This window comes from Podarcis cretensis (genome assembly GCF_951804945.1).
Source record: "Podarcis cretensis genome assembly, chromosome: 10".
Lineage (NCBI taxonomy): Eukaryota > Metazoa > Chordata > Lepidosauria > Squamata > Lacertidae > Podarcis > Podarcis cretensis.
In genome coordinates, this window is record NC_137179.1 from 33,165,616 (window position 1) to 33,190,025 (window position 24,410).

General features: G+C 40.7%; 1 protein-coding gene and 1 long non-coding RNA gene across 3 annotated transcripts in view; one reads left to right on the forward strand and one right to left on the reverse strand.

Moving 5' to 3' along the window:
- Positions 1–1,788: 1,788 nt before the first annotated feature.
- Positions 1,789–10,404, reverse strand: LOC307225518. Its single transcript, XR_013843052.1, has 3 exons — positions 10,239–10,404; positions 4,793–5,166; positions 1,789–2,936 (listed from the first exon to the last, which is right to left on the reverse strand). It is a non-coding gene; the product is annotated as an uncharacterized lncRNA (long non-coding RNA).
- Positions 5,639–24,410, forward strand: part of GUCY2C (guanylate cyclase 2C) — a 47,786-nt gene continuing 29,014 nt past the window's right edge. Inside the window, exons 1-10 of one of the 2 annotated variants that reach the window (XM_079993376.1) lie at positions 5,639–6,911; positions 8,180–8,298; positions 10,413–10,480; positions 12,258–12,473; positions 14,286–14,407; positions 16,162–16,258; positions 19,106–19,238; positions 20,679–20,814; positions 21,413–21,495; positions 22,559–22,670. In XM_079993376.1, the coding sequence (XP_079849502.1) occupies positions 6,704–6,911; positions 8,180–8,298; positions 10,413–10,480; positions 12,258–12,473; positions 14,286–14,407; positions 16,162–16,258; positions 19,106–19,238; positions 20,679–20,814; positions 21,413–21,495; positions 22,559–22,670 (1,294 nt within the window). In that variant the 5' untranslated portion in view covers positions 5,639–6,703. Of the gene's footprint in view, positions 6,912–8,179; positions 8,299–9,575; positions 9,619–10,412; positions 10,481–12,257; positions 12,474–14,285; positions 14,408–16,161; positions 16,259–19,105; positions 19,239–20,678; positions 20,815–21,412; positions 21,496–22,558; positions 22,671–24,410 lie in introns of those variants that run through there. The other variant, XM_079993377.1, reaches the window with a different exon arrangement.

Sequence of the window (24,410 nt, forward strand, 5' to 3'; positions counted from 1 at the left end):
GAGCCAGTCTCCACCAGGGCTGCATTTCACAGACAAAGCTGGGAAGCTCGCTGGTTTGTAGCGACAAAGGCTGCTCCGAGAGGCACACATTTTGCGCTGCTCCCATAGGTTCTTAATTCAAGCGGCACACGCAGACAACCCGACGCAGTCACTGATTTCTTTTCTTTTCTTTTCTTTTCTTTTCTTTTCTTTTCTTTTCTTTTCTTTTCTCTTCTCTTCTCTTCTCATGTGAAAAAATGATTGCCAGGGCGGAAAACGTCTTTATCACCAGTATCCTGCGATTTAAAGGACATTTGTATGACTCCTGTTATAAATCAAAATGAGGACCCAGGTGGAATCTAAACACATATAAAAAAATGTGAAAATGCTTTTTTTTTTTTAAGCGTTTTGAAAAATACATTGAATTTGCCACAAGCTTACCATCGCTATCTGTGTAGCTGAGTCCCTAGAGCTGCTTGAATGCTCTCTTAGTACATTTTAGGCCTCCCTTAGCTTTCATAAAATGGAGTAAGCAGGTGTAATTCTCGAACAGGATTATTAGGCATTTTCTCCTGCAACAAGACCACTTTCCATCACCGGCTTTGGGCTGGGGCTAGTGGCTGTGTGGCATTTGTAGATCTTCATACCATTCTGCGCTTTCTGCAAATGTTTTACCTATATAATCTTATGCACTCCTCTAATTTTGCAGGGAGCAATGAGAAGTTCCAGGACCATTGCTACTGAGGTTTAGTTTCATTTGGATGAGAGAATGCTGGAGACATAAAGATACCTCATGCTGTCTGTATCTTAAAAACTGTCAACCTGCCAAGTATTTGTTGCAGACTCCAGCTCTACAGATGAATAGCTTTCATTATAGTAATTCAAACTCACCAATATTCTAATGTCAAATCCTAAGCTCTTGACTAGACATTACTTGAAGCCTTAAAGTTTAAGGAAAAGTAATAGCAATACAGTGGTACCTTGGGTTAAGTACTTAATTCGTTCCGGAAGTCTGTTCTTAACCTGAAAATTTTCTTAACCTGAAGCACCACTTTAGCTAATGGGGCCTCCCGCTGCCACCGCGCCGCCGGAGCACAATTTCTGTTCTCATCCTGAAGCACTATTTCTGGGTTAGCGGAGTCTGTAACCTGAAGCGTATGTAACCCGAGGTTCCATTGTAGATACATTCACAGTGATCATACAGCAAACCCACAAGAATATATTTTACTTGCAACCAGATCAATGTATTTCCTGCCACTAGGGAAAACATAATGGATAGTGGTCTACTTAGTGGGAGAGAAGTAGCTTAGAGGGGTTGGAGATCAGTGTTTTCATGCCCAAGTTAATCGCAGATAGAGGTTTCTTATTTCTGTTTTTGAAGATTAAATGTGGGCATTCTGTCACAAAATACCACAGCGCTGAATGCTGAAATGCTGATACGCAGAACAAAGCATAAATATATTTAATACTGCAAGCTTCCACCTGTATCAAATCTACTTTTATGACATATAACCTGATAATATTTAGTATTTACATAGTGTGGTATAGAGGTCAGAGTTTTGGATGATGAGTAAGGAAACATATTCAAATCCCCACTCAGCCATGAAGTTGATTGGGTGACATTTGTCCCGCTTCTTCACACTTTCTCATGTCCTGCGGCAACCCTCCACCCCACCCCAAGGAAAACAGCTCTAGCACTCAATCGGAACAAATGGAAATTCGGGTTTTCTCTGAATTGACATTTGCTCTGATTTAGAGCTAAAAAGGGGGGTTTCCTTGGAAAACAAGGAGGGCAAGCGGAAAACTACTTGGACCCATGCTTTCTAGGCATGAGACAAGCAGAGGTGTGGACAAGCCCTAATTCTCAGCCTAAACTCCCTCACATGACCAAAGTGACTATTCATCCTTACAAGAACTGTGTACAGTAGATGAGTGCTTTTATCCATATGGTGCAGATATGTGAATGCAGCTGAAAGTTTGGTTTGACTAAGACCACCAAGTGAATTTATAGCAGAGGCAACATTTAAACCAGGAACTTCCTGGTTCCCATGCCATTTTCTTAGCTGCTATAGTAGCTCTCAGATTAGATAAAATATTAAATAAAGAAGATGTAACAGGAATTTAGAACACAAAGACGTACATAAAGTAAAAAATTATCACCAAACTGATAAACAAGGTAGTCCTATTAAAAATGCTTGCTTATAAAAAGCAAATAGTGATTTCAGAGGAGGGGGGTATTGAACTGTGGCATTATGCCACAATTCATACTATCAGCAGTATATCCGTTACCTGCATTATCTCAAAGATTGTGTACTTTGAGTGATTAATGAACTTGTTTATACCACATGCAATGTTTTTCAGTGACTTGGTTTATTACATGTTAAGAGCTACAAAAGGGTCTAGTGAATATTTATATTAAAAGATTTATATTAAAATATAAAGAAAGGCTCAAAAACGCAGTGTTAGAGACACCTACATGCTTTTTGAAAAACAGTGTGCTTTTGGAAGATGGACACCCCTGGTGGCTGTTGCATGTACAGTAGTGTAAATGAACACAAGTAAGAAGTAAAAGTAGTGAGCAAATATTTCTTGCAGTAATAAAAGACATAACAAAAGACAAAACAGTAATTTCTCTCCCTTAGGGTAATGCTCTTAAGTTGCTGCAGGCCAAAGAGGAAGAGATTATTTATTTAGAGTATTTGTGCACTACTTTTCAGCCAAAAAGGCTCCCAGAATGGCATAGGTGCAATAAATTGAAACTAAAGAGTCCCTGTGCACAAACAGCATACAAGTGAAAAGGGAGAGAGGGAGTATGATCTTGTCTTCTACCACTGGTGTTCTGGCTGGAGAGAGGCCCAAATGGGGCATGCTGGGGCAGCCTTGGAGCTGCCAAATCCAAAGCTTCATTGTTTCCCAATATTGTGTTCTAGTCTGATGCTGGATCCCACAGTACCTAACTGGAGGTAAAGAAAGGCAAGGCTGGTCAGAAGTTTCAGAAGTTTTATAAATAAATAAAAAGTAGTCATGGCCATTACTTTCAGTGGGTCTGCTCTGAGTAGGACTGGGATTGGATACAACCCTTAAACTGGGGGAGAGGCCACCCCCCATTAAAGTGGCAAGAATAGAAGGGGCTGCTAACAGCATCTCCATGAAGAGGAGTTGCAGCAGCAGAGGGAGGTATAGTGAAGGCAAGGGACGTATAGTGTGGTTTACCCCAGGCCCTGAGCCTTCATAGTTCAGGAGTCCATGAATGATTACCTTCCTTTATACTTAAAAATTAAGGCTGTCATAATTCAGCCCCCATTGGAGGATTTGCCTCATCACAATCCTGGATTTGCAGGGTGCGCAGCAGGGGAGCAAAAGAGAAGACAGAATTTAAACTGGTTTTGAACAATAGAGTACAGATTTGAATAAAGAAAACAGAGAGGGGGAAGTGGTGATTTGAAACAACAGCAGATATTTGAGTAAGCCGGGGGTAACACTGAGGAAGGGAAAGTGGCAGTTTAAAACAAAGTTTGAGTACAGCCCCATGTGCAAAAATAAATTTATAAGTCTTTAAAGTGCCACAATATTCTCTAATTGTTTTGCTTGTAATATAAGTTAGGCCTTACATGTTAGGAAATGAATACAGGTCTGATTGTCATTTGTCCCTCAACAGTATTGAATATTTTAAAATTTGTAATTTGGCCTTTGCATTTGTATGGGGTAGATCTAGACAGTACTTTAATAAATTCCCTTTATGAAGTTTATGTCATGAACTACATCATGGGAAAACAGTTTGAATTGCTGCATGTTGAATACTCGGATTGTTTGCACAATAGGTGTTTAATTTCCTGTTTGTTCAAAAGTAATCTGACAGTTATAAATGTTACTGTATGTTGTTTGCTCAAGGGAACTGTGGGTAATCTTAGAGTTCATGTTCCTATTTTCAAAGACAACTTAATGGTGCAATCATTCTAACAATCTATGAATGTTTGGAATATGAAATGTGAGTGTGTATACAACATATTAACAGGGTTTTTGTTTTAATGCACTTTTAATAAGTTTTTTTTCTTTAAATTTGAGTAGATGACTGGTTGAGTCATTCTGTTTTTGAACTTAATAGGTCTCAAGAGAAGGTGATGTTCAGTTTAGGAAAATGTAACATTATGTACAGTAAATGCTAATTTCAGATATACAGTGAAGAATTCTGAATTTGGCTGGCTATAACTAACCAGGAAATAAATATTTGAGTCACAGTGGATTGATCAATGAAAAGTAAATTTAGTGTAACATGCACAAGCAAGAGCAAACCTGAGCAAGCCTCAGGGTCACAGTCCATCCCACACCCCCAAACACACACAGCCAGAAAGAGAAGTTAAAATGCTTGCTTTTGCTTTTCCAAACTTTGGCTCATTTCATTGTGTCTTCTGGTTCAACAAGTTGTGATTAAAGCTATCATCACTTTCAAACAAGTCCATTTCAAAATGGGGTCCTAGAAGCTGGTTAACTGACATTACCAGTGCTATTTTTTCTAAAAAAATGTTTAGGGGTACTCTTATTTTGACTCAAGTAAACCACCATTTTATAGTTCAAATAGGGGAAAATAAATACAGTAAATGGACAAAAGTACAAAGATTTACAAAATGTTTATGGGTATGCGTACCCCTACATACCCCCAGAAAAAAAGCACTGGACATTACCCATAATTAGTGTTGACCAGTTTGCCAAACTAGATAACATGGCAAACTGTGGTTGACGGAGCTCCCAAACTATTCATCTTAGCTATACAGGAGGGGGAAAGGGAAGAGAAGCACACAAACCTAATACTCACTGTGGATCACATCTTGCTAAACCATTGTTTAGTATGATATACAGACATGGTCTGTGTGGGGCAGCAGTGAAAATGCTGAAGTATTTGAACAGTTGTCCTACTATAGAGTATGTAATGTTTGCAGCTTCAGTTGGAGATGATAGTTTCTTATCATTACATATTTTCTAGCCTTCCATCTTTCAGCCTGATTAGCTTTCTCAGTCATAGCTAAAGGTAAGAGTTCCTAGTAACACATTTATAACGTCATGCAATGATATAGGGGCTGTCATTATTTCTCTTTCTTTACCTTCTTCTCCTGCTTTAGAACTGCTAGTGTGGTGTTTATTCTTTCATCCTCCCGTTCCTCTGATCTGTGAACATTCTCATACAGGTTTCTAAAAAGGAAATAATCCATGTCCTGAAAGTGCATTTGAGTATAATCAGGATCATCTTAAAGGCACAAATAAGCCAAGCAAACGCTTTTTTGTGGTAACAGGAGAAGAACCAGTATTTTCAAGGCTGACGATAAGACAGGATTTGAAAAGTGCTTCCCAACATATTTATTTATTTAAATTGGTCTCCCACCCTTTGTCAGTTTCTGATCCCAGGGTAGGTCACAGAGTACAAACCACAATATCAGTTATGACACCATAAATTAATCTGCTACCTTTAAAACATAATGCAACTAACTGAAGCAACTATTTCATAATTGTCAAATCCACTCAGCGCTCCCCCTCCTCACCCCCAAAGGACCTAGGTGAAGAGATCACACACCCCTTATACATTTCAAGGGACTGGGGCTGGCCCAAGTCATTTTGGTACCTAAGATGAACCACAAAATTGTGCTCTCCTCATTGCCAGAGAAAAAAATTGGGAGTGAAGATTGGTATCAGGAATAAAGGGGGATTAAAGATCTATATTGGGATATGCTGCCCCTGTGTATCCTGCCACCTGAGGCAGTCACCTCACCTTGCCTCATGAGTGGACCAGGCCTGCAAGGAATCCTACTTAGTTCATGTTGTACAGTTGCTTAGGGTAGCACAATATATTGGAGTCGCTCTAGGAATGATCTGTTCCATTTGGTGTTTGTTTTTACCAGATCTAATTTGTGAGCAACTCCATCACTTCAAATATAAATACAGCTGCTGGTATTAATCATGACACTAATTCTTTCTCTGAAGGCAGTGAGGAGAGGTTGAGAACCTGCATTCATTTATAATCCATACATTTGAGTTAATTTATCTGAATTTTGACAAATGGATCAATGGTAGATCGTTCATGGGCATTTTTAATTGATTGGTTCTTTGGAAATGCCATCCTTTGAATATGTGTGTGTGTACACGTCTGGAGAATGATACAGTCAGACATTTCTTGTTAGCAGCAGGACAAACACAAAAAATGAAAATAAAAACTCGAAGTAAAGCACAGTGTTTATTTAGTGCACACGGGAACTTCCTTTTTGCCTCCCATTTTACAGCTACCACGAGTTACTTGGAAAAGCAAAACAAACAAGAGGCAGCCATCTGATTTATCCTTCTGCATTAATGGTCTTTTAATTTTATTTCCATTTTAACGCGTTTTCTTCCATTATCTTCTTGGCCCCTCCTCTTCCCCCTACCCATCATGTTGTGTCTTTATCTCACGGTGACTAATGCCTTAGTTTTATAGCTCTAATGTTCTCAATGGCAAACATGAACAACCAACCTTTGGCCCCTTCGCATTTCACAAGTTTTGCTGCTCTTATATGCTCGCAAGCAGAAGTACCAGCTGGGCAGGTGCGGGTGGAAAGAGAGCTAAGAAAGGGAACGGAAGGACGTATTTGAGAGAAAAAAAACTTGACCAAGTGGTGGGTACAGAGCAAATATCCTCGCTTTAAAATATCAAGCGTGCAGTACACGCAAGAAGCAACACTGGCATGGACTACGAGGCATCATGAGAGAACAGAAAGTGGATCAGATTTTGGGGGCACTGCTCTTCTTGACCCAGCTTCTGTGGCATGCTGGTGGTGTGATCAGATGTGATGAAGGTGGCTACATGATCAATGTAATGCTCATGAATGACTCTATGCTTCCAGTGAGTGCAGGAGAAATAGAACCAGCTGTGGAACGGGGCATGGAACTGGTGAAAAATGACCTGAAAGGTAAGAGCATTTCAGTATCTTTTGAGGGTCAAATGTCAGGCCCTGAGTCTATACAAAAGAATGCTTCCACAGGCTGTCTTCCTTTCTGCCTAGCACCGCTGCTCACGTATTATCCGTCTTTCACCACGTGAACCATGCGGTAGTCACATTTGTTTTATTGTCTTTTGGGTCTTGGCAGAAAAGTGGTTGATGGTTATGATTACTTTGGTTGTGGTTGCCATTATGTACCGTAAATCTTTTCAAGTTGTAAGCTGCCTTGAGCATAGTTTTAACTATGGAAAGGTGGGATAAAAAAATAAAATGATGACGACGATGATTCACTACTATACTAATTGAGTGCTTATGTCTTCCTGAAAAATGTGACAAACCTGAGCAAGGCTACTTCCTTTCTAGGGAAAATCCCCCACCCTACTGTTCCATGAGTGTCTATTTTAAAACTGTTTTTAGTTACATGAAAGACACTTCCCTATCTGCAACTGAAACAAACATCACTACCCATCAATACAAGCAAACAGAGGATATGATCCTACTTCACGGAATGAATGTCATAAGAAGTGCACAGTGGCCACTTTGCCTTCCACATGACAAAACTAGTGGAGATTGTTTAAAGTCTGCTATTCCATTAACATTTCTCTTAAGGAAATGCTTTTGTATTTTTAATATTGTGATTTTATGTTGTGAACCGCCCTGAGATCTACGGGTATATTTAATAAATTATTATTATTATTATTATTATTATTATTATTAAAGAGAAAATTTACATACTTGATCAGGCAGCCCTACAATCAATGCCTAGTCAGATAATTATCATCTCTTTATTATTTATCTACTTATTTACACTCTGCTCCTTACAACTTGGTTTACATGATTCACAAGTTCATCATCTGTAAATCAATAAAATCAAAACAGCTAAAAAGTTGTCAAATAAAATTATGAATTGGAGTCATACTTTATTTTTAAAAGTATGTTTTTAATCAATATTTTTATATTATTAAATTTGGGGGTGCCTCCTGCTTGCATTGCTCATTTGCCACCCACTTACCACTCAGCTACCACCCATGCCTTGACAAACTGTCCTAACTGTTCCTCTGCAGCACATCTGGGCTGCCCACCACCCACACCCCTCAATAACTTGCTTACTCGCCTGTCTGCCTGTGCCACTGGCTGTTTTGTACTCATGTTGCAGCAGGCTGCAGCATCATGACATTTGTTCTTACAAAAACATCATATAGTTTCAATACCTAACACTCCTGCGTTTCGTGTTACAGCAAACAACGTGAATGCGAATGTCAGTGCCGCATTTGATGGCATCGACACGTCGCTGTACGTCTCCAATGGCTGCCGCACCAGCACATGTGAAGGTGTGGAATTCATCAAGCAGATCTATGTGAGTATTAAGGCGCATATGTAGGAATCATCCTTTTAGGTCAGGAGTGGGGAACTGGATGCAGCCGGTGGGCCAAGTCCTTAGCTCCCCTTCCACTTGCATGTCAACTTTAGCAGTGAGCAGGACCACCAACCTGTCAGTCACATAACATAACACTGATATCAGGGGAACCATTGCATGTCGAGGTCCCCAAGCCACCCCCCTAAACAAATCACAATTCACAGAGAATTTTTGTTTAAGTTTTTTGGCATAATTTTGGCCACAACTTTATTAAAATACATAATGTGAGGGTTACTTAGGCATTCTGCCCCGGGACAAAACTGACTTCCGGATTCCAGCGAAAGCCAGTGCAGTGGTGCCCCGCAAGACGAATGCCTCGCAAGACGAAAAACTCGCTAGACAAAAGAGTTTTCCGTTTTTCGAGGTGCTTCGCAAGACAAATTTCCCTATGGGCTTGCTTCGCAAGACGAAAACGTCTTGCGGGTTTGCTTCCTTTTTCGTAAAACCGTTAATACCCGGGGAATTCGCGCTCCGCAAGACGAAAAAATCGCAAGGCGAAGCAACTTGCGGAACGAATTATTTTCGTCTTGCGAGGCACCACTGTAAGGGAAAACAATATTGGGGAGAGAATGGGGCTAGGCACCATACCGTCACCCCTCCCCGCATGCTCCCAGGGGCTTGTACAGCCCTAGCCCCTTGCCGGGGATACGGACAAAAGCATGGCAAACCCCTGGATTCCTTTAACGGAATTCCCTTGCAGCAGCAGCATTGGAGCGGCAGGCACAGCCAACCCTTACCCCTCCATCAACCAAATTTCAACCAATGACTAACTGCAACCTTACAAGTTGTGATGATTTGCTATGCAGTAGGCAAAAACCAAATGGCACCAGCCAATCTGCCAAATAGACAAAATTCCTACCAGGCCCCTGCCCCAAAAGCAGACAACCCCATGACAGGCATAGCAATGTCAAACGCAACAGCCCTAAATTAGGGGGGGTGGGCAGGCGATCCAATGCATGCAGCAAAAGAGACTGAAAAAAGCTGCGTGCCAAGTATATATAACTTTCAGGCCAACCCTCTAAATGGTAACATCAAAATCTCCCCAACAACCCAAATTAGCCCAATCACAGTCATGGCCATCCAAACCATGGATCTCCCCAACAACCATGGCCCAGTAACCAAGAGGGGGTGTCCTGTTAGACCGCACCGCAACACGTGCTCTCCATGAAGAAGAACACGCTTTCTCCTCTGCCCATGCAATTCGCAAACCTCGCTTTTGGCACAGACCTGTGTCTTTACCTGCCAAACCCCTGAAATCAGGTATTATGTCAGGTGTGGGGCATCTGGGTGTAGCTCAGCCACAATGGCCTAGTGGGGCCTAGTGGGGCAAATGGGGAGTCCTGGTGGGCCTAGTTGCTCCCATAAACCAGGAGTTCCTCACCAAATAAAGAGCAAGTGCTGGTTAGAAACCAAATACATCAAGCACTGGCTTGACGTACATGTTTTAAAAATCTCATCATAATCCATGATTTAAAAACTGTTACATTCCCGTCCAGTTATGTATCAGTGTGCTTCACTGTAAATCTGCTTGTGCTACCATTTTAATACAGTGGTACCTCAGGTTAAGTACTTAATTCGTTCAGGAGGTCTGTACTTAACCTGAAACTGTTCTTAACCTGAAGCACCACTTTAGCTAATGGGGCCTCCTGCTGCCGCCGTGCTGCCGGAGCATGATTTCTGTTCTCATTCTGAAGCAAAGTTCTTAACCTGAAGCACTATTTCTGGGTTAGCAGAGTGTGTAACCTGAAGCGTATGTAACCTGAAACATATGTAACCTGCGGTACCACTGTACTTAAAGGGCACGGTTATTCCTTAGACAGGCACCTACTGTACATAGTTTTAATTCATGCCCCTGTAGAGGCAATAACAGTCTCTCTTACTTTTTAATCTCCATTTGCAGGCTCTGTTATTCAACACTCATCTTGTTTTTATTACTGCAATGTCTTAGTATCTTCCAGCCATTTGCTCTATTACCACAGTATTACTTTGCATCTGCATAATTGCCCATTAAACTTTATCCACCCCTCGCCTCACGTTGGTCTTTTCTATTTCAGGCTGATAAAAAACTTGGGTGTACTATTCTAGGCCCAACATGCACCTTTGCCACATTCCAGATGGTCTCGTAAGTATCAGCTGAAGTGTTCTATTCAAATAATGCTAAATACTGAATAAATGTGATGTCTGCTTAAGAGCCTAGCAAACACTTGTGAAAAAAGGTTACAGATAGGTAGCCGTGTTGGTCTGCCAGAGTCAAAACAAAATAAAAAAATTCCTTCCAGTAGCACCTTAAAGACCAACAAGCTCATACCAAGAACTAACTTAGTTGGTCTTTAAGGTGCTACTGGAAGGAATTTTTTTATTTTGTGAAAAAGGGGTGCCTTGACCACTTTTGGCTCTTGCCCTACCTACTGCCAACATGTGACTCCCAACAGATTCCCCTAGAAGGAATGCGGTGAGAAAAAAACAGTTCCCTGCCCATTTTAAAGCATGAAAGAGGAAATGAAATGCAACTCTTACATCAATCCTCTTTATCAGACCATTTAGAAAGAAGAACTGAGCACTCTTAATGGTTTAATTAGTGCATATTCTTCATAGGATGACATCTGGGTTCAAAGCGATGGCACTGATGCTGGGGAGCATGTTTCCTTTATGTTTGTTCTCACACACAGAGGTATTAACTATTCAGAGCCATCTGCCCAGTTTTTTTCTGAGAGAATTTGTAGTATAGTACTCATAACTTTTTGGCTTCATATTTATTTTGGAATCAAGGCAAACAAAAGAAGAAACCAAATTATGTGAATTCTTAGAATTAGCAAAGATGGCACAGGTAATCAGAAACCAAACAAATCAAAAGTTTAACAGTGAGTGGGAGTGCTATAGAGTATATTTAGAAAAACATTGTTCCCAAACAAAATCCTTAATATCCTCTGATTAATTTTCGCAAATTAAAGAACAGATAGATAAAGTATGTTATGTAAGAGCAATGAACGAAAATGTGAAAAAGGACACAGTTTAAAAGAAAAAGAAAATGTAAGGACCTGTAGTGAGGTGGAGGGGAAGTCATTTTAAAAGACATATGGTTGTAATACTATTTAAAGTGGAGGTATTCTGATTTTTCTTTATGTACCTTATTATGTTTTGAATAATAAGTGGAATAGATGTATTATTTAACAAATTTAATAAAAATTATTGCAGAAAAACAAAAGAAGAAAGGATTGGAAATATGGCCTATATTGATAAAGCATCTATCAATGTAGAAGCCATACTGGAATTATTTTCTTTTCTTCATGTGTGGTGGTCTTGTAGTAAGGCTTACTGGGAAATGATATATAATGAATTGAAAAGGATGTTTAAAATAAGATTTGTTAAAAAAAACACCCCAAAAACCAGAAGCTTTCCTTTTGGGAATTATAGAGGTAGAACTACCTAAACTGTATATAAATATATTCATGTATGCAACCACAGCGGCAAGAATGTTATTTGCCCAAAAATGGAAAGAAGAAAAAGTCCCGATGAAAGAAGACTGGATATAAAAACTTTTGGAACGTGCAGAAATGGCGAAAATTACTGGAAAAATAAGAAATCAAAATAACAAACTTTTTACAAAAGAATGGAAATGGTTTATTGTATAATTACAAACTGTAAACAGATAAGGACATTGGCAGGATTATTGTAATAACCTGCAGTTTCATAAGAGCATATATTTAAAGTAGATGAATAAAAGAATAAGTTAAGTTAATTTAGAATATGCAGGAAATACAAAAAATAAATTTAAGGAACTGCATAAAGAAGAGGAAGTCCAGTTTTGAAATGTTAGAATGATTGTAAAACTACTGAAATGTATATATGGTAATTTAAAATCATAAATAAAAATGAAAAACTTTTCTTTTCTTTTGTAGATTAGAGACGGAGTTGGTCCCACCTCTGATCTCTGCAGGGAGTTTCGGGTTGACTTGTGATTACCAAGAAAAGTTAACAAGGCTGTTGACTCCAGCCAGGAAGTTGAACTACTTCTTGGTTGATTTCTGGAAGAATTCCACGTTGCCATTCAAAAGTGTCACATGGGAAACTACTTACATCTATAAGGAAGACAATGACACTGAAGATTGCTTCTGGTAGGGAACTTTCCCAGTATAACCAATGTTTCAATTCTTTTTCAAACTCTTTCTGTTTTTACATAAAAGACTTAAATCATATATTGATAGTATTGTTGACTACTTGCAGTGGGAATTGGCTATGCCATTTCCTGCTTGGCAGGGTCTTCTACGCTGTTTGAAATAACTGGATTTTCTAAAACATCATGGGAATTCACATGTGGAACAGAACCAAAATTCAGTGTTCCAGAATTATTATCACACACACCCCACCCCTTAAAAGTAAGTGTTGGTTGGGGGAGGAATTAGGGTATAGAGTGGTACCTCGGGTTAAGTACTTAATTCGTTCTGGAGGTCTGTTCTTAACCTGAAACTGTTCTTAACCTGAAGCACCACTTTAGCTAATGGGGCCTCCCGCTGCTGCTGCGCTGCCGGAGCACGATTTCTGTTCTCATCCTGAAGCAAAGTTCTTAACCTGAAGCACTATTTCTGGGTTAGCAGAGTATGTAACCTGAAGCGTATGTAACCCGAGGTACCTGTAGTATTAAAAAGAGAATTCCCTGGATGCCTAAGATCCAGGTTTGGGGCAAGTACTTTGGCGAGAGAACCCCAGCAGAGATTTAAAATCACAAAATATACAGCAAAGTAAAGTGTGGAAATGTAAGAACTTTAAAATATTCGCTTTTAAGCTGCTTCCAAAGTTCCCCCTTTCCTTAGCATAGAAAGAGACCACACATTTGGTAAATTAAAAATGATTTACAGTGGTACCTTGGGTTAAGAACTTAATTCATTCTGGAGGTCCGTTCTTAACCTGAAACTGAGGTACCACTTTAGCTAATGGGGCCTGCTGCGCTGCCGCTGCACAATTTCTGTTCTCATCCTGAAGCAAAGTTCTTAACCTGAGGTACTATTTCCAGGTTAGCGGAGTCTGTAACCTGAAGCGTCTGTAACTTGAAGCATCTGTAACCTGAGGTACCACTGTACTTACAAACTCTTCAAGAGTCAGATTCATGTGCTTTTTATATAGCAGTAAGAAAATACAGGCAGTAAAACTCAGGTTGCAAAGTGGTGAATGTTTCTAAATTATTTGTATAGAAACATAAAGATGGTGTGAGCTTGTTTACTCTTGCTTGGGGATGGGGTAAGGACCCAAACCAATGGATTCAAGTTACAAGATTATGACTAAACAGGAGAAACTTACTGAAACTTACTGAAAGTAAGAGCTGTTACACAGTTAGATTTCCTTGGAGGGTAGTGGACTGCCCTTCCTTGGAGGTTTCTAACCAGAGGTTAATGCTTTAGTTGACATTCCTGCATTGCAGGGGTTGGACTAAATGACCCCTAGGGTCCCTTCCAGCTCTACAATCTATGATACTATGTTCAACAATTTGGTTTCTGAATTCTGCACCAACAGCAGTTTCCGAATTGCCTTCAAAGACAGCCCAACATATAACATATTGCAATAGTCCAACCTAAATGTTATCAGAGCTTGGACAACAGAAATTATGCTATCCCTGTCAAGATAAAGGCACAGCTGGGCCACCAAATGAAACTGATGCAAAGCACTCGGCACTTTCAAGGCTAATTGATCCATAAGTACCCACAAGCTATGAACCTGTTCCTGCTGTAAATGACTGCTAGACTAATGGGGATGGCAGATTTTTTAAAAAATGAACTCATGCTTACAGAATAAATATATATTGGTTTGTTCATGATATTAATTGTTCTAATAGTACTGATATGTGTGAGGTACCTCACACCAAACCTTTAGCCCAAATCTATGCCATTGCCACAAGCTGATTTGCAACATTCATTTCCTATTCCAATTTCAAGGTATATGAATGCTATGGAAGCTTCAGTGACCTACTTCTCTGTAAACATGAAATTCCGGGAGATCCTCAGGAGCTCAATAGAACTACAAAGGATTGTGAATAATCCAAAAAGAAAAAGTAATGGTAAGGAGAAAATAAGAGTTTAATTGTTTCTTTTTTATTTTTTCCCTTTTTTGTGGTTCTTATTTTTATCTACATGCAGCCTTGCGTCCCATCAGGGAAAAAGGGAGAAAGGTGAATTAATGAAAAAATAAATAAATAAGAGTACTTTGTCTCTGAAGTCCATTTGGTTATACACTTTTTGGGTATTTATAATCTGAATATCAATGGCGAATTCTATTAATGGAAGAGGAAAGAAGGAGGGAGAGAGAGAGAGAATTTCTATGCTGTACAGATTTTCCCCACTGCTGTTTCCTGAACACTTGTCTGTTTTGCTGCTGATACTGGGCTCAAACAGGGTGGTGCTTTCCAGAAGAAGTCTTAAGACTCTTTTCCTAAAGACCTTCTTGCATAGATTGTTTCTGAAGATGTAGCACCATTATGAATATTATTTAGCTGTGCACTGTGGAAACTATGCAACTGGTTTCCAGAAGACATGGGGACTGTGATCAACTTAGCTTTAAAGGAGATTAGGCAGTCGTGGAAGATAAGGCTTTAATAGCTACAAGCCATGTTTTGGCATATATTATTGCCTCCAGGATCAGAGGTAGTACTGCACCTCTGAATACTGGCAGTCATTGGATGGGTTTAAACAGTGGGGGAAAGATTGTTATCGGTGTCCCGCTTGGGGGCTTCCTGAAACCATCTGATCTTCTACTGTTGGAGTAAGTATGCTCAGTGCTTTTCTCCTAGAAAAAATGGGTCCCAGTACTCACATGAAGTTGCTACAGTAAGTACCACATTTTAAACCAGTGCTTTTCTCCCAGAAAAACGGTGCTGGTTCTATGTACCTTTGAGTACCCCCAGAAAAAAGCACTGAGTATGCTGGACTAGATGGTAGGCCTTATCCATACTTACCTTTCCTCTGCTCTTTACAGACATGGTCCACCCTTTAAAGCTCTGTGTCTAAGTGCCATCTCCCCCCCTTTATTTTTGCTTCGGGGCTTTCCCTGCGAAAAGCTGCTCTTTAAAGCTCAATCAGAGCAAGCAACAATCCCAGGGCCAGGTTGAGGGGGACACACACACGCTCAGACACGGAGCTTTTAAGCAAAGACCTGTGTCTGGAAAGAGCCGAGCAAAAGGTGTGGATGGGCCATTAGTCTGATCCAGCAATGCTCTTTTTATATTTTTATGCAACTACGTATTTTTTGCTCTATAAGACGCACCAGACCATAAGACGCACCTAGTTTTTGGAGGAGGAAATCAAGAAAACAAATATTCTGAATCTCAGAAGCCAGAACAGCAAGAGGGATCGCTGCGCAGTGAAAGCAGCGATCCCTCTTGCTGTTCTGGCTTCTGGGATAGCTGTGCAGCCTGCATTCGCTCCATAAGACGCACACACATTTCCCCTTACTTTTTAGGAGGGAAAAAGTGAGGCTTATAGAGCAAAAATACGGTATGTCCTTCCTCCTTCCCACTCCAGCACAGGAAATGAGCCTATTGCTTCTCTCCTTTGCTCTCGGGAAGAACTTTTAAATGCCAAAATGGTAAACTACTGGAAGGCTACTTCCTCTTCTGATAATCATCACATTGCTGTGTTATCCAATTTACATTATTGATCTCTAGATCCTGCAGAAGTTTTCTGGGACCCACATGCCTGCAATGAGGATCTGCTCTGATGGTTTTACCTCTTCCTCTGTTCTAAATCCTGTATTTTCAAAGTAGGAATAAAAATGGCTTATCCGCTGACTCTCTGTCTATCATGCTCTTGTTTGCAGTGATCATCACATGTAGGTCTCCAGGTGACCTTAAAAGACTCCTAGGAAAAGCAGAGGTGGATGAGGACATAGTTATCATCCTGATAGATCTTCACAGGTAAAAATGTTACAACATTGGGGGTGGGGCTGGAATCTAATGAGTAAAAAGGCCATTTTATATGTGGAAGTTTTCCCCTCAAGAGTCACATTGAGTGCTGAGTATATATTTTCATTTAAATAATAATAATCCTGTGCCAGTGCAACCTAAATTTTGCACTACAATTAAGAATGGGGGTTACTCTGAGACCTATATAAATCCTGTAAACAATATTATTTCATAAATAGGATTTTCTGTCACTGGTTCCAATTCTGCTAGAAATGGAGTGGGACAAAGCAGGGAGAATCCCTTCATTGACTTCTAAATTTGCCACCATAAGGTCTAGAAGAGAAGCCTGTGTGTGAGCGTTTAAACTGCTGCTTCTTGTTAAGTTTTGTTTTAACTTATTTCCATAATTTGTTATAATTGAAATGCACGTCTTCAATAATGAATAGGTGTATATCAGCAGGGAATTATGAAAGTTTTGCTTAGTAAATCTGTTTTCCATTTCCTCCAAATTGAAGCCCATTCATTCAGATGTCTTTAGATTGTTCTAAGATCCTAACAAGTATAAATCATTAAGGAATTTGATTATAATATCAAAGCTTTCTGCTGGATGACGTTTCCGTGAAGCTAAGCACTATTTACTACCAAAAGGGTTCAAAGAAGGGAAGAACTTGTAAAATGCTGGATGAGATCATAAGAGTTCATAGCAACCAGTAGGCTTGCTACAAGACAGCTTTGTTTTTGGTGGTGATAACATAGGCTAGGTATATGGTGTTGGAGGTAAAATATAGTGATAGGTGGAAAGGTTAGGCCTCTCTTCTAGCACACCACTACTTTGCTTCAAATTGCACAAAAGCAATGTGTAGGCTCGGTTGTGGTTCGAGGACCCGACCCCCGCGGAGTAAAATGAAGACACAGGGACACGTGATATAAGGTTAATGGGCAAGAAAAGGCCACAACTTTATTGATTACAGCAATGAAAAGGTATTGGCTTAGGCATTGGATCGCGAAACAAGTGGGTTTATTCACCAGGGGTTCATCACCTGTTGATGCTAATCCAACTATAGGCTCACCCCTGATGTCACCGAGGGTCGTGCCATGGCCTCCCGCCAAGCAGGCTTCGGACGGAATACACGACCGCCAGATTCCATTAACGGAATACCCCTAGAAATTGAAGGCATAGGCGATGGCCACACCTAGCACTTCGACACACCACAACACATTATTCCAATGCCTAACCTACCCACCAATACCACCAAAAAGTTGTGACGATTGCTACGAGGTAGGCGAAAAAACCAAAAAGCCTAATGCCAAATGGAAAAACTCCTACCAGGCCCCCCGGGCAACCGGGGCGACCAACCTAAGGTCCATAGCAAGGCCAATGACCTAAGCCCTAACTCAAAGGGAGTGGAGGGTGGGTGACTCGCCCAGGACGACAAAGAGAAATGAGGCCGGGGGGGAGGCTGGCACTGCAGCATAAAGGCTGCTGGACACGCCCCCCCATGGCACCTGGTTGGACAGCCACCGGGGGGGGGGCGTGAGTGCCAGCCAGGTGAGCTGGAGGCAGGGGGCAACGCCCCCTGCTAGGAGCGGTGCTCGGGCTCCCGTCCACAACCACTCCCCTCTCTTTCAGGGAGGAGAGTCTTTGTCTAACTTTATATTCCAGGCAAGTCCCTTTGAGAGTCCTTTTTAAAAGGTAACAATCATACAAATGCACTGAAATATAAATAAGCAACCCATTCCTTCGCAAAATCTATACATTCACCACCTGTATGCTGCCAACATGCACTTTTCTTGTTGATTTTAAAAATCTGCGAAATGGGTGAGCGATATTCAAAACTTGCTTTCACATTTTTCATTAATGCACTCAGCAACTGCAACAGTGCTAGGAAACAGGGCTACACACCTCACACCCCAAGTCATTGGCAGCAGTGTCAGTCTCAGTCCTACTGCATCAGAGGGGTCTTCTGATCTTCTCCCTCTTTAACACATCTTGCCAGCTAGATGTGCTAGACCTTGTCCCACAGGTCCACATACAGACCAGGCAAAGGATAGGCAGATGCCCCAAAGGACCCAGTTGCAGCGATTCCAAACAAAGATGCACAAAATGCCCCGAGAGATCAGTTCTAGTGCTTTATTGTGGAGCTATAGCAAGAGACTTACACGCAGTAACTCAATGCAGGATTCCTTGCTACCATACCTTAAGATGGCTTTGTCTGTGGGGGGCTAATACGTTAAGCGTTACTTATACAAAAAGCAAGTTACAAAAGCTGGCAACAATAGCCCAATTAACTCACCCCTGCCTTAGAGGTCCCTTCCCACCTTTCATCTCTCTCTCGGATAAGGGAGTAGCTGACTGAACCAAAACTACAGCTTCAAAGCAAACAGATAAGCATATATGATACCATTTTACAGCTCAAGCCAATTAGTCCCAGGGTTATCTTGACTACCAAGTTGGTGTTTACAGGTCTTTCAGTACATTTTCACTGTTTGGTTCTACACACCTATGTACACAGGCATTCTTCCAGCAATACAGACTCATCTGGATTTGGGTCTGAAAGACCAAGGTATGGGTGCATTAAGTGTAAGTTGTAAGCAAGTACAATCTGTGGCATCGCACAACATCCTTGCTGATCATGGGGCACATCTGTTAAGGCATCTATCTTGGCTTCTGCTTTCCTGGTTTAGTGTAGCTTGAATAAACATGGGATAGCCTTGTCTCTATATTAAACCATCAGGGTTGTTGCTGTTTTTAAAAAAGAAAAATAGTTATTTAATCAACATTTGCTTCATTTGTCATTTGGTTGACTAAATGCTTTTGCTTCTTACTACGTTTGGGACTCTTGTGCTTTCTGTTTTCAGCAATGTGTACTATGAAGATGCTCCCTCATACAGTTACATGAAGAATGTCCTTGTCCTGACTCTGGAACCATCAAACTTCACTGCAGTATCAAACAGTAGTGGGATTCCTTGGACTCCAGATGCAACGCCTTGGGTGATTTTATTTTATAATAATTTATTTGCTCACTACTGTTGTGCTCCTACAACACAGCCCTGGAAAAAGAGCCCTTTCTGATCATAATTGTTCCACGGGTCTGAAGGCAAAGTTAAACGGAGCAGCAGCAGACCAGTATCGTTGAATGCTGATTTTCACTATGTAAACTAAGCAACAGTGAAGCAGTGGGTTGCCAGTGATATTCAGCAAATATGTCAACCTGCCAGTTTTCCTTTCAGTTCCAGACACCATGAATCTGTGCAAGCCCCCACTCCTACAGTCACCCGACCTGCCCAATACTTAGGCATTTTGAATGTACAAGACTGTATCTGAGCAGCCCTTCAATAAATAAGCACGTTCCAGTTGGCATCCCTCTGTAGGAGTAGAAGTAGCATTGGTTGCAACATCAAATTACACTATAAAAATATAAATACAGTCGTACCTTGGATCTCAAATGCCTTGGCTCCCAAACAAATTGGCTCCTGAATGATCAAAACCTGGAAGTGAGTGTTCCAGTTTTTGAACGATTTTTGGAAGCCAAACGTCCAGTGCGGCTTCCAATTGGCTGCAGGATACTCCTGCAGTCAATTGAAAGCCGTGCCTTGGTTTTCAAATGGTTCCAGGAGTCAAACGGACACCTAGAATGCATTCTGTTGGAGAACCAAGGTACGACTGTATAACAAATATTTTAAAACACAAAATACATAATAAAATATAAAAAACAAACAAACCAATTATCACTGCTCCCACAGCACATTTAAAAGGGCATTGGATGTCAGTGAGCCAAAGGTTTGGTTGAAGAGGACCATTTTCGCTTGGCGCCTAAAGGTGTATAATGAAGTCACCAATCGAACCTCCCTGGGGAGAACATTCCACAAACAGGGAGCAACTGCAGAAAAGGCGTGTTCTCGTGTTGCCACCCTCCGGACCTCTAGTGGAGGAGGCACATGAAGAAGGGCCTCAGATAATGAACACAGAGTCTGGGTTAGTTTATATGGACAGAGGCAGTCCTTGAGGTATAGCGATCCTGAGCCATTTTAAGACTTTATAGAGCAAAACCCGCACTTTGAATTGGGCCCGAAACTAATTGGTAGCCAGTGCAGTCAGGCCAGGAGCAGTTTAAGAATATGCTCATCTACATTCATGTGGGAACATGCAGGTTCCCAGAGAGGAGCTTGCAGCCACCTTGTTCTTCCCCTGCCTTTTTTACTACTGTGCTGAGCTAAGCCAAGGTTTGGTTTGCTTTAGCGCATCATCCAAACTGGGACTTGTGATTCACTTCTCTCCTAACCACAAGCTGTAGCCAAGGAACTGGCAAAGCCTCTGGAAACCAGAATGGGAAGAAGGAGGCCATCTTTGAGCAACTCACTCAGGAACACATTGGGCCCAACAATATGAGAGGCAGTGGCTTAATCCCTCTCCTTTTACTATCTCTTATAGATGAAAAATGACTTTGCTGTTGCCTACTTGGATGCTGTCTTGCTCTTCGGACATGCCTTGAAAAAACTTTCTCTTGCAAGCCATTCAATTACTCCCACTAGCTTCAACAGCCAGTTTCGGAATGTTACTTTTAAAGGTAATCACATATGTGTTTCTCTTAATTCTCATTAATGGGCAAGGCAATACAGTAGATTACTGGAAGCAAAAACAGAATGATTTCAGTAAAAAGACCCAAAAGGGGTTAAAAATATTGATAAATGTCAGCAATAGTTTTTCTCTAATTAAATGTATCAGCTTTACCTCCAACAACCCTGCCTCCATATTGAATAATGGTAAATCTTTCCCTCTTTACACATATAAGAGTCTCTCTGTTCTGATCATATATTGAGATAATATTGCACAATGCTTTTCTTATTATGTATCTATTTGTCTGCACCAAGTTCTGTATCTTCAATTCCCACTTCCTGTTGCATTTGCCATGTTCTTCCAGCCTTATCTAATATCTCTTCCAGGCTGTGGCTTCTGATGCTCTGCTCCGCCTACAGAAATTGAGATTGAAATTTGTCCTTAACAAAGTATGTCAAAAGTGTGTCCTCACTAGTCTCATTCTTCTTATTGAATATTATCAGTACAACAGAGGTGCTGTGAGATGAATGGTGAATATTGGGCTGCTGGCTTGCCTGTCATGTTCCGGGAAAATTATCAGGCTTTGATTATTATTTTTCTCTTTACAGGTATTCTTGGTCCTGTAGTCCTGGATAAATTTGGGGATGTTGATGTCAATCTCACCCTTATGTACACGACAAATAATTTAGAAGTAAGTATAGGCCCAAACCATGCCTCTAGCTGGAGTTGCAAGTAACCCAAGGAACTGTTGAAGGTTTTCGGTGCAGGGAAGTGGTTGGTTAGCGTCAAAGGCAGCTATTAGATGGTGCACCGGAAAACACTTCAGTAGCTTTCCCCTTGCCTAACTGTGCCAGTTTGTATTTCTCCTTGCCTTCTGTTATTCCAAAAAGGGTTTCTCCTATATTTACCTTTCAAAAAATGAATTTGGAGGCTTTATGTACCTCCTACTCAGAGCTAATGGGCACACTTCTTGAATTATATTTATATATCTCTAGCTAGCTAGCTCCATCCCATTCAGTCTTGTAGGCACAGCACCAAAATAGACATGTTGTTAATGCATGCAATTAGTAATCATGCAAATAATCTTTTAAAAGTAAATAGCAGTCAAGTTTGACAATAGTGGGGGAGCATTTAACCAGATGCAAAAAGTAGCTGGAGAGGGAGAGTTTAAGGGCCACAGCAATGTAAATGGGATAAAGCTCATGCCGTGGTCCTGATGGAAGTCCCCATTCCGCCATGGATGCTGTTTGCTGCTGGGAAATAATTTTTGCAATTACTAAATTGTATGAATGCTTTCATTTCTAGTTTGGCCCACAGAGTTGAAAAGTGCTGTTATTACCTAGCATGAGCAGAGTGATAGTCGATGAAAGCAATCTATTTTGAGTGAAGGAAAATAATGTGAGGGATAAATGCATACAGGAAAAAGGAGGGAAATCTCCCCTGGTGACTCTATGGTTACCGGCTATGGGACAACCCAGGATATTAAATCAGGGTTCAGGTAAAATGGGATGCCATGGTTAATTAGAAGCTTCCTGATTCAATCTCAGCTTGTGTGAAAAAAGGAGCAAAGAGACTCTGTTAACAAGCCAACCAAAGCCAGCTCAATATGGTGGGGATGCAGGGGACCCAGGATGGAGGGATGAAAAGTGTGGGGAGAGTGACTGAGGTCCTTGGCTGACATTATATCCACATCCATCAGTTTTCTTGGGAAAAGGAGTTTCAGACTAAAACCTTCCTCTATTTTCTCATTCTAGTACAAGGCCCTCCTACGCTTTGACACTCATCTGAATGAGACAGTACCAAAGACGGACAAACCATCATTCATCTGGAAAAAAAACACCCTGCCTAGTGATATTCCTGGCACTGGTGAGACAATCTATTTCTTGCGAAGGGGACTTGCACAGAATCAATGAGACTTGTACATCCAGTTTGAACACAGGAACCATTAGGCTGGTAGTAAAACCAATAATTTACCTTAAAAAAAAAATCCAAACCCGTCTTTTTGTGTTCTTTGAATGCCGAGTTCTGAATCAACTTGTCAACTTAAACAATCTTCAATGTATGCAGCAGTACCCGACATGGGAGTATTTTCTGAGAGCGTACAGTTCAAAAAGACTGAATATGTCAGTGCTGATGCCCATTCTGAGTTTACTTGATTTGCAGGATTCCCAGTGTCCCCATCCACCTTACTTATCATTCTTGCATGGTAAATAATTCACCCACTTACACTAATCCCTTCTTTATCATTTGACCCAGATCATTTGGCCCAAATCTTGCTCCCCAACTCTCCCATACACCACAGGGAAGCAGTTCAATATACCCCCTGTCCTGTATTGTACCGCTCAAGTTTGGAGCTAAATGAGCAGTTTCCTATTCACCTGGCCCCAGATGTTAGGAATTTGTAAACTAGGGCAAATGTACTAAAGCACTTAAGCAGAGATTTACACATCTAGCCTCAGAGCTCAGCAGCTTCCCATTGTAGCACTGTGTGGTGTGAATTCTTCAATTGTTTGTCTCCCCCACAATTGCTTGTGAGCTCACAGATTGTATGATGCAATTCCCATTAATGCCAGAAATTTTCTCCCATTTCCAATAGCAGTTTTTGCTACTGTTGAGATAAAAGACATAGATATTGAATGTTTAACACACACTTGGCAAGAATAATTTACCCTAATGGTATATCAATATACTGTGACTGTTAAAAGTATATGACGCCTCAGGTGTAGAAGTTGACCAGAGAGTAAATATGGTGCTGCCTAGCTAGAATACAATGTCTCAAATTTTCAGCATAGGTTCAGCTTGGGAATTTATTTATTTTTTTCAAATTCTAAAAGCATGATTTCTTAATTTACCTAGACATTGTTCTTTCTATATCCAAATCAAACTACATAATGAAATGCCTTGGCTGTAAAGGGGGTTCCTTTGTTTTTGGCTGCAAATGTTATTGTATTTCTTATCAGACTAGATGTTAAATTGAAATGAAGTAGAGGATGCAATACAAAAGAAAAAGAACAATGAAAACCTGAGCATATTGTAGAGAACATAATGTTTCTATTTTTCAATACCTTGTTTAATTCAAAAGTTATTAAGTGCCCTTTCATAAATTTCATCTCAAATTCAGAAATATAGTGTCATGTATCACAGTAACAATGTGCAAGGCAGAAACCTGAATATTTTGCTTTAAATTGGGTGCAAAAACGTGGAGGGTAAGAGAAAGTCTTGTGAAAGCTCTTCTTTTTCATGAGGGGATGACTGAAACCACTAGAGGGCAGCAGAACCTCAGAAATATAAATATGTCATCCAATTTCTAAATTCCAGACATCAGCTTGTAATTTGTTTAAAGCGTGCTTGGAGCTATTTAGCCTTTTGTCACTCAGCCCAAGGTGCAGGGCAGAAAACCATCTTGTAACTTGCCAAAGACATTTGCTTGCTAACTGATTTATTTATTGGTGACCCAATGTCCTGCTTTCTGAGTAGGATCAGCCAGCCCTGGTGTTCTGACAAGGATGACCTTGTTGTCAGAGAATTAAGGAGAAAATAAGATTGGCCTTCAGTGAAGAGGTAGATGGAAAGCATGGGCATATGCCAAAAAAACCAAAGGTCAAG